The sequence below is a fragment of the Saccoglossus kowalevskii genome, chromosome 8 (genome assembly GCF_978046115.1).
Source record: "Saccoglossus kowalevskii chromosome 8, keSacKowa6.1, whole genome shotgun sequence".
In the NCBI taxonomy this organism is placed as follows: domain Eukaryota; kingdom Metazoa; phylum Hemichordata; class Enteropneusta; family Harrimaniidae; genus Saccoglossus; species Saccoglossus kowalevskii.
The window spans coordinates 28,815,218-28,826,506 of NC_140648.1; the positions used below are offsets into that span (position 1 = coordinate 28,815,218).

The following is an 11,289-nucleotide window of genomic DNA, read 5'->3' on the forward strand; positions in this document are numbered from 1 at the left end:
GAGCATGCGCAAACAACAACGTCAATCCCATCCGCTAGGCGGCGCCCTTTCACGTCGAGGAATAACACACCAAGGTCGTCCACCAAGATCAAATTGGTACCCTGTAATTCGCCGCTGTCCATTTGATAGAACACCTATGCAGAAAAATATTAGGGGAAAAAGAGACAATAAAAAAATGAAAGATTAATAACAAGTTATGCAAAAATTGATTTTTTTTTTTAGAAATGAGGACAATTATTGTTTTGAAGTACAATCGCATTCAAATTCGGGAGAATAATCCACAGCGATATTGAATATACGTAGTTTCAATTAAATATGCGAATGAACTCATTAAGTGAGTATAACTTTTTATGAAATGTTTTATATTCAGAGGATATCGATGCAAGTTGAAATAAATCAAATAAGTGCCCGAGATACATCCAAAACATATAATTTTGCATCGCAAATTTAGCTAAAAATAATTTGTAAAGGGCCCTTGCAAACAAAAATTGGTATTTACTGAATGCTAAATACGCAAACTGATTTCAACTTTAATCTAATCATGGAAGGTTACCTTCCATGATCTAATCATGTCTCTGGAACCCAACTCACATTGAAGTTCGACGATCAATTCTTTATATACCAGTGGAGCAGACACGTACATACCATGTAAAATGAGAGACACCTTGCTGAGACCGGGCTCAGCGTTATAGTCGTCCGGTCGCGTCGTTTTTGTTATAGGTCCATGCGACGTACACCATCGCACCAAATTACATTGTTTGGCTTATCATGACGACCACTGTGATCAAAATCATCACGTGGAGGGGCGGGTCATTTGTAGACGTTTTGGCGCGTTACTGGAAGATTTGATTTATTTCTCGAAGATACGTCCTTGAAGAATCCCAAACCACATTTTCAACTTTCCAACCATTTCTTTTCTGGCTGTCCAACCAACTTTGTCTTTTGCAATGGCTTTTGCAACGTTTTTGATATTACAACCAATTTTTCGACTTTGTAACCAACTTTTTCGACTTTCTAACGACATCTTTCGAACCGATTTCCAGACATTTTTGTCGATCCTTTAACCAACTTTTTCGACCTTCCAACCATTGACAACTTTTTTTGACTTTCCAACCATCGTTTCTGACCCAGCAAACAGCTTTCACGACTGTCCAATCAACTTTTTTGGCTTTCTGAACTAACTGCTTTGGCCTTCCAAGTAACTTTTGCAACTTTCTAATATACATATTTAACTTTATAAACCAACGTTTTTGACCTTTTGACACGACTGTCCAACCAACTTTTAGAACTGACCAATCAACGTTTTCGACATTACAACAAACTTTGTTGACCTTGCAGCTGTTCATTTCGACTTTTCGGTAAATTTGTCCAACCTTCCAAAAACTTTACCGACTACCGCCCGATATTTTCTACTTTCCAATAACTTTCCAAACACCCCCTTTTACCTTTTGAACAATTTTGTTGACTTTCTCAACCAACATTTTCGAATTTTCAAGACTTTCCAACCAGCTACTTGACATTCTATCCAATTTTCACGACTATCGAACTATCATTTTTGATCTCGCAACCAATTTCACGACTGTCAAACCAACTATTTTAACTTTCCGAACCAAATTACTCGACTGACCATCCACATTTTTCAAACATCCAACTGAACATTTCATGCAACTTTGCCAACTTCCCAAACAATATTGTCAACATTTCAACAAACTGTTTTGACTTTTCAACTAACTTCCACGACTGTCCAACCAGTGTTTTCGACCCTACAACCAATTTTCACGACTTTCTTTTTTGACTTCTCAATCCATTTCCACGTCGACTGTCTAATCAACTATTTCGAATCCCCAACCAACTTTCACGACTGGCTGTTCATTTGCAAAAGAATCTTACAAACGTTTTGATCTTCAGTGTAAGCATTTCCACTTTCCATCAAACTTTTTCTAATTTCAACCAAACTTAATCTTCCAGCAAATTTTGAAAACAATTATTTCGGCTTTCCAACCAGCATTGTCGACTTTCAAACAAACAGGTTTTCCAACCAACTTTTTTCCAATAAAACCAACCAATATATTCCATAAAAACAATTTCGGTGACTTTCCAACAAACTTTTCCAACTGTTTAATGAACTTCCAAACAAGGTTTTCGGTTTTTTTGACTTCCCAACCAAATTGTACGACTGTCCAATCAACGTTGCTGAATTTTCAAACTTTCATACACACCATGCACCATTTTGGGCATTCCAAGTAACTTTTGAGGAATTCAATTTTTCCGAACATGCAACCAATTTCATTAAACAAACTTCGTTACCTCCCAAATCAATCATTCAACTTCCGAACAAAATGTTTAACTAACGTTTTTTTTTCCTGGCCATCTACCTTTTCGACTTTCAAACCAACTTTTCATGCCTTTAATTGCGACTTTTCGACATCACTTTTCAAGCAATCTTTCTGTCTACTAAAGTGATTCATAAATAAATGGCGGACTTTTCCACCTTCTGAAAGCGACTCTCAGAAATTTGCAGAATGACATTCAGGCTTTACTCAAGCCATTGAAAGCGATTTTGCAACTCATCAGACGATTTTCATTAGTTTTGAAGCAACTTCCTCCCAAAGCTAGTTTCTTAATTGCTCATATGGTTTCCACTTCCAAATAAACTTTTTGAGTTTTACAGATAGCTCTCGACACTTTTCAGGCAACTTTTGAAGCAGCTTTCTGTCAATTTGTCCGCTTTCCAAACTTTGCAGACGTTTCCCCCCGACTTTTCAAAAGTATCTACAAACTTTGCAGACAGCTTTCACAACTTTCCTGGTATTATTCCTTCCTTCCAAAGATTTTCCGAACGTTTCAGAAAGTTTTCATTACTGGTCAAACTACCTGTCTGCCTTCCAAAGCATTCTACAAACTCTGTAGGCAGCTTCCAAAACAGTTTTCTGGCCTTTTCGGATGGTGTTTATGACTTTTCATAACCTTTTATGTCTTCCAAATTAACTTTATGAATTTGGAAACTACTTTTCAGACCTTCCAGGCAACTTTGCTGCCTTTCAAAGCAACATTTCATAACTTTTGAAACAACTGGTCATACTTCAGAGGCAACTCTCCAAACTTTCAGGCAACTTTTCCCCTCTCTAAAACAATGTATAAACTTTTCAGACAGCTTCATGACTTTTCCAATTTTTGCAGATAATTTTCATATTTCATCAAACATTTCCGCCTTCCAAAATAATCTTTCATGACATTCCAGAGAATGGTTCCCGCCTTCGAAAGCGATTTTCCGAAATTTGCAGACAGGTTTCATGATTTTTCAAACAACGTTTCTGTCTACCAAATTAACTTTTTGAACTTTGCAGACTGCATTTCAGATCGCAGATCGGTTTCATAAATTTATGGCAACTTTCCCGCCTTCCAGAGCAATTTTCTGAGCATTGCAATTGATTTTCAAAACATCCAGGCTAATTTTTTTCATCTTCGAAAGTGACACACCAAATTTCAGGCATTCCGACCAATATAAGCAACGTTTACAACTTTGAAGGTGGCCGTCTTGACTTTCCAGGCATTCAAAGTGAATCTCTCAACATTGCAGCTATGTTTCAGACTGTTTTTGTTACTTTTCAGGCAACTTTCCCACCTCCCTCTTGACTCTACTAAAAACACAGACCACTTTTTACTCTCCAGGCAACTTTTCTAACTTGCATAGCAACACTCCAAACTTGGCAAATGGCTTTCAAGACATTTGTCTTTTGCAGTTAACTTTCCTGCCTTTCAGAGCAACATTTCAAACATTCTAACAGCTTTCATTACTTTTGCAACTTTCCAACCTTTCTCCTTTCAAAGCAACTTTTTAGAATGTTTCAGATGGTCATCACATTTCAATGAAACTTGGTACATAGATGCTCTGATCAGTTTTGGGGTAAAATCTGTGCATATTGATTACCTGACTTTGTATAATCATTAGTGTTTCAGCTTTCCACATATATCTCTAGAACCAATTATAGACAGACAGACAGACAGACAGACAGACAGACAGACAGACAGACAGACAGACAGACAGACAGACAGACAGACAGACAGACAGGATAACTACACAGACAACCATTATGTGCACACAAAAGTAAAAAAGACAAATTTATACACTATAATATAAAACGATTATTTATGCATTATTTCTATGAATAAAAATGAAAAATTTCTAAAATGAATTAATAAGATAGTTTCCAATATGCATAACTTATTCAGAAAGTTTATTCTGTTTGGGAGACATTACCATCTCAGATAACTTTCCATCAATTCCTATGTCAAAATCAAGTTTACCAATAGATGACATATCATCCGTGATTATAATATTTAAATTTAAAGAAAGACCAAATTAACATTGCAGATATTGAGAACGACACCCCCTATAATTCAATCACGAAATAAAGGCTACTTTGTTTTTTTATTGCATGTTCACATCTATGCTCCACAATGTATGGTCTACAGTACAAAAACAACTAATCCACAATAAACATGTTATTTCTCAACTGCTCTAACAAGAATGATAATTTTATATAATCTTGTCACTCTTCCTGAATTCAGACAAGTTTTAAAGGATGGTGGTTTTGTTGTGTTCAATACTACAATTAGCAATGTATACATGTATTGTCGAAAAAATTCAAACATGAGCTGTACAAAAACCAACCCCCCCACATCAGATTAAACATTTGATTCAATGACATTTCACTGTCAAGTGATCATTCATAATTTTCTTCTTGGTTGGTACTGAAGAAATTTTTTTTGATGAATATGACCCACAATCTGAATGGATTAACTTCAATCTGGTGTAAACAGGGATGAGAATGAGAATTTTAATTTTCAGCTGAAAGTAAAGTAGCCGGGGTCCGAGAACCGTAGTTGATCAAATCGCTACAATACAGACACTGCGCCTTTCCCAAGACCTCGCACTTGTTGATGAAGTCACTAAATTTTTCAGTTACCACTTCATCTTTCTTCCTGATTCGCACGATCAAAGTCACTTCTTTGTCAAGCCATGCTGAACAAAATTTGTTCCCAATGTCTTTATCGATCTCTCGCACAGCTGACTTGTTGTCTTTTGTAACGAATTTCACCAGTATCGCTGCATGAAACTTGTAAACAACGATCCAACGCAGCTAACAATTGAAACAATAAAATGGCGCCATTGGTGAAAAGAAAAATGAAAGCTCTTCACTGACAGCCGACAACAATGACCCGACAGCATGTTTACTTCCAGTGAATGAACAAGATTTGTATTCTTACCCCCCTAAAATTTTCTCTTCGGATTTAGATGTTTCAGAAAATCGATCCCTGGGGCTTAGAAATCCGCGAAATTCTGCATATGCGCGGAAAATTCTCATAACTGTGTAAGACTGGAACATAATAAATCCAATTCAGAAATTAGCTTCAATCCCAGTGTAGTCTGAATACAATACTAAATCTAATTCAGAAGTTAACTTTGGTTCGCATTCATACAAAATGTCCAACTATATTCCATTCTTGTCAAGTTGGGTATATATAATTATCACCGTTCTAAGTTTGCTTTTTGTATACTATCTTCTACTTTACTACGAAGTGTCTGAATTACTTGACGAGGATTATCACTTTTCACAACAGCAGTACCAGAGACAATCATATTAGCACCAGCCTAGGGAGTACAAAAAGAGAACAAGAGTCACTGCATGAAAGTGAAGATAGTCTCAGATTTGGATTTAGCTCGGTTCAGTATATAATAGCAGTTTCTGTATATTTGTAGGATTTATTTATAAGGGCACAGTTTTCATACAAACTATGTGCTCATGACCGAATATGACATGCATAGTGCAATGACTGTAAAGAATCAAGCGCAAACTACCGTAGTATAGGAGATAGCACACAACAGTTTGTATAATGCACAGCATTTCATTAACAATGATCGCCAGGTTAAAATAATTTTTTTTTTTTTACAATGTATCACATTGCTTATTGCCAGGCTAAAAATTAAACATATCAACGACGAAATTTCAATTCATCAATGAATCATCACTGATGATTCTTTTTACCCTCTCTACCCTCGTTGCAAACATCTTTCAAGGTGCTCAAATAAATTGGTAAAATACTGAGCAATGAATTGTCACTAGACTCACCTCTGCACACTGTTCTATTGTATTCAACCCAACTCCTCCATCAACTTCAATGTCGAGAGCTCGAAACTTTTGCCGCAAAAACTGAACCTAAAACCATGAGAAATTAACGCAATCATATATGTTACATGCAAATATTTTGGATGTTTATTAGTCATGTAACAAGAAGAAAAATTTGCTGAGACCAAGAAAAACAAAGAAAATTGCTCACTGCTAAAATATTCTTAACCCTTCTACTCTATTCTCAGAATTCATCTCACGCAAAGCGGTTTATTTATGATATAAAGACATACCTTCGGCATCATGTCAGACATAAACGACTGTCCACCAAATCCTGGTTCTACTGTCATTATTAACACCATGTCAACATCTTCTATGTAAGGTAATACCACTTCTACATCTGTTTTAGGTTTAACACCAATACCCACCTAGGTAACAATTAAATGATATTAAAAAAATTTGCCATCATTTTTGGGGGGATGGAGGAGGGTTGGTTAGATGGGTGGAAATTTTATTGATCATTTATTATTGGAAGGACATGTTCTATACTTTATACTGAATTAATTCTAATCTTAAATCTTTTAATTCAATCTTGATTAACATGGATATGCACGTTATTTCATAATTTACACATTTGTTTTGCATGAATACAAAGTCTATGATCAAATAGTATTAAAACCTATTATTATACGTCTGTCACCATAATGCCATAGGTTACAGCGTGCTGTTATTTTGCGGTATTTTCATCCTACCATATAAGGAAATGTGAATTCCAAATATGGGATGATTACGCGCGAAGAAAGCGTCCTCTAATAATAAAAACAAACATGGCTGCCACCGGGGATTGACCGGACTCCACACAAAGAATTTTGCTGATTTTGTTCTAAACTTTTTGTGTTCTAAACTCAGACAGTACTACATCACATCAACCTCCGCTACATGTCAGTCGATACTCTCGCTGTACTGTCTTTGTGCATATCTTAAGGTTTTTTCAGAATAACCTTATATACCTTCATTCCAGCTTCCCGTATTTTCCTGATACATGACTTTGGATCATCAGTTGCCTCCACATGGAAAGTATATTGATTGGCACCGGAATCCGCCATTGGTTCTACCCACTGGAGGAGAATGAACAAACCAATGAATATTACAGCAGGTACGAAAATTCTGTATAAATACCAGGAACCGATTTAATTTTGCAAGGGAAAAAAAACGACAAAAATATTCATCAAAATTAGTAAATTGAATATATCATTATGAAATGAATAAATCTAAGTGAGATCTGCCAAAGGTATATATACACCAAGTATCAAAGCAATAAGGCTTGTAGTTTTCAAGAAGAAGTTGAAAAAGTAAAAATGAGATGAAAATCACTCATGTAATAAGCTTCGCTTGACAGTCAACAGCGGCACTAACAAGTGTAGAATTAATTGCACTGTATAACAGTAGCCATTAAGAAGACACCAAAGCAAAATATAAATGACTTACTGATTCTGGATTAGAAACCATCATGTGCATATCTAGAGAACAAAAAAAACTGCAATATTATTATTATTTACAAGTCAAATCATCATACTATGCTGGATTTATTAAAGTTCTTAGCATTTTGATGCATTGACACACTGAGAATACTTTGATGATGGGGAAATCCTAATATATCATTTTGAATACATCTATATATTTATAACATGATGTAAAACGAATATATAAAATTTGAACATAATCAGTCAAAGCATGGCAAAGATATGGCACTAGAACTGCATTCATTAAAACAAAATGGCCACCAGTTGGCCATTTTGAATCTGATCTAAAAAATAAAATGATGTGCATCAAGGTCCCATAATGTCCAACGTATGTGTACCAAGTTTGAACAAAATCCATCCATAAAAGCTTGATTTTGATGATTTTCTAGCACAAAAATGGCCAACAATTTTCATGCATCTTTACAATCTTTCTGGCAAAATGGATTAATACCTTAATTTCCGATATGCACACAAAATGTAAGTTATCTTGAATCAGAGCGTGAAACAAATTGATGTGCATATGTATAATATTAAGTATGATGTATGTGTGAAGTTTGATTGTGATTGGTCCAGCCATGTCTAAGATATGTGTCCATAAGTCCCAGTTTACAGACTGCGTCTGAACGGGAACTAAAAAAAATTCAGCCATGGTAATATAAACATGTGTATATAGAGTTCTCCTCAGACAAATGCCTAAGCATGACAGTACACATGTAGAAAATTGAAGCATATATACAAGGCAGAATTTGATATGTAAAAAAATTAAACAAGCTGCTTTTTGATTGGTCAGACTTTGAGGTGTTAGGATTGGATAGCCAATCAGGCACAATCTTGCAAGTATCATCCCATTGACTCAAGAATGATGGCTAATTTGCATAATAATACTATACAATTTGAAATAGTTAAAATATCAATAATCTCAGTTACAGAATGCTTTATTAGACATGCTCTAAAAAAGAACCCAAGCTATCTTGTTGCACAGCGACAAATTTGTTTTGTTGTAGCTATATTTCACTTTGAATCCTAGACCAGCAAAATTCTAAAAACAGTATTTTGAATGGCGGATGTTTAAATGACATAACAGTAAGATTTACTCACAGGTACTTGTGTCTTAGCAATAGCAAAGCTGCAATGCATTGTGGGATATAAAAGTACACAATCACAATGATTCAAAGTATTACAAATTATTATACATTTTTGTACTCTTCAGATACTCACCAAAAAATGCACTTGTTTTCTTCCGAAGACAAGCTACCACTGGATGGCCAAATGTAATATTAGGAACAAAATGACTGCAGAAAAAAAAATATTTGTTGAAAATGTGATTTCAGATCTTACACATGGTCTTATTTTCAGAAAACGTTTAATTTAAGATTTTCACCTTAATCCTTATTTTGTCCATATACCCCCCAATACTATACATAGTATGTCCCTAATTACTTATGTACCCCCAATACTATACATGATGTGTCCCTAATTACTACATGTACCCCAATACTATACATGGTATGTCCCTAATTACTACATGTATCCCCCAATACTATACATGGTATGTCCCTAATTACTACATGTATCCCCCAATACTATACATAGTGTGTCCCTAATTACTCATGTACCCCCCAATACTATACATAGTGTGTCCCTAATTACTCATGTACCCCTCAATACTATACATGGTGTGTCCCTAATTACTAACCCATCCATAACATCAAGATGAAGATAGTCAGCGCCGGCATCCATCATTCTTTGCGACTCAGATGCTAACAACGAAAGGTCAGAGTTTAAGATAGATGGCCCAATTTTACACTCAGCATGGTTCTTCTCAGCCATCTTGCACCAACACAAATTTTCTGAAAACAAAACAATCACAGGGTCATATGTTATTATTAATAACATAATGTCACACCATCTCTTGAGAGATAAAATCAGTGATGATGTCAGGACAGTATTGTCCACCATAATAAAAAGTTTGACATAAAAAAGAATACATACCACACTTAAACATACAAGTTTTGGCACTAGAAAAGACAACTGATACACTGATACAACCCTACTACAGCGTGCATAAAACCTGAACCTTGGAAATGCAGTGAAACACTACTCTTACGCCAAATGTGAATGCTATATTTTGCTGAAACTTTCACATGATGTTATTCACTGTATTGTAAGCTTATTTTGAGCTAGGGCTTAATTCTAATGATAAAAGGCAGCATATTGCTGGAGATTCTGAATCTAAAATTAAACAAGCCAATCACAGGATGGCTTACAGTACATGTATAAACTGGTGCACCAGCAAAAAATATCACAGAATTTATAAATAAAATAAGGATAAAGAAGGAACCTTATACATTCACATATTATTTTATATTTATATGTACATATGTAACGAAAAATAACACGCCACTGTCTTCATGTACATTGAAAATAGACAAGTTATATTTTGACTGGATACCGACTTAAAATCACACACCTCATCTCTCATATTATTAACATGTTCATTGTTTGAAGAGCTGAGATGGAGGGGGGCACTTCATGAAGTTGTTTTATTCATTTGTAATATAGTAGATCCAATTGGTTTGGTTAGTGAAACTTACCACAAATGACAACACGGATATCACAAGTTCTTTTTCAGATATTTATCAGTCCCAATTATATTTTTTGGCCTGAAAAAAAATAAAATAAATTCATTAGAAGGTCACGTTTATGAATTTTATCTTGGCTGTTTAATCAAACATTCATAACATAACCAATGGGGTACACAGATATATAGAAAGTTATCTAATAACATAACCTCAACTAGATTGGGTTCTACTCTAGTTGATGACAATACTGTACTTAGGAATACACATTTTTTAGGGTCCAAAAGATAATATTCTTTTAATATGAACAGTCCTTTTATGTAGATGACTGAATATTTAAAGTTTAAGGGTTTGCTAAGCCCATTATAAAAAAGCAACCATACCATAAAATTGATTTGTTTGACCCCCTAGCTGTGGTAGGATAAGCTCTAAATTAATATAAAATGTCCTCTCTAACAGAACAGAACTGTCAATTGTAGAATGGACAAAAAGCAAAATGTTTTGGAAAGTTGCAATCCAACTGACCGTTTGAATAAATCTCAGAACCTAATAATAATTTACAAAAATCATTCTTAAAAACATCTGACACTACATCTGACATCTACTAAAATGGTCAACAGGATAATACTTCAAATTCAATGACCAAACAAATATTCCTCCCACCAATCTACATATAGATCTGTGTACAGATATGCGAATGTGACTATGGAGGTGCTTCTTTTCACCGGGACCTTGGTGTACAGGGAAGTCTCAATGTAGAAATCACCCCTAAATTAATAAACATTAATCACTAAATCAGGGGCACCTTGATGTTCGTATCGTCACATATAAATTTCAATTTTGTTGCAGTAAATAAAGTGATGGAACGTTTGTTACTTATTATTTAATGATCATTTCATAAAACTAAGATCTACTACAATAAACTATTCGCACTTACAAAACATAGATATTTTGCTTACCAGCGTTCCCTTGCAGAGCGGTATAATTTCCACAGGTGACCGGCAATCAGAGGCAGTTTCAAAAACTCGGTAAACGTCGGTGAATCAGGTGATCGAA

The 11,289-nt window shown here is 35.0% G+C and overlaps 1 protein-coding gene across 2 annotated transcripts; it reads right to left on the minus strand.

Annotated features, from left to right (window-relative positions):
• Positions 1–4,122: 4,122 nt before the first annotated feature.
• On the minus strand, positions 4,123–11,257 carry LOC100370410 (ribulose-phosphate 3-epimerase-like). 2 transcript variants are annotated; one of them, XM_006817609.3, is made up of 9 exons: positions 11,193–11,257; positions 10,249–10,317; positions 9,351–9,504; positions 8,873–8,946; positions 7,620–7,651; positions 7,142–7,249; positions 6,425–6,559; positions 6,135–6,221; positions 4,123–5,656 (listed from the first exon to the last, which is right to left on the minus strand). In XM_006817609.3, exons 3-9 carry the CDS (start codon positions 9,482–9,484, stop codon positions 5,534–5,536), a joined length of 693 nt encoding a protein of 230 aa, XP_006817672.1. In that variant the 5' UTR covers positions 9,485–9,504; positions 10,249–10,317; positions 11,193–11,257; the 3' UTR covers positions 4,123–5,533. The 2 variants fall into 2 exon arrangements, with proteins under 2 accessions (XP_006817672.1, XP_085358580.1); XM_085502454.1 differs by lacking the exons at positions 10,249–10,317; positions 11,193–11,257 and adding an exon at positions 9,647–9,754.
• Between the last annotated feature and the right edge of the window lie 32 nt (positions 11,258–11,289).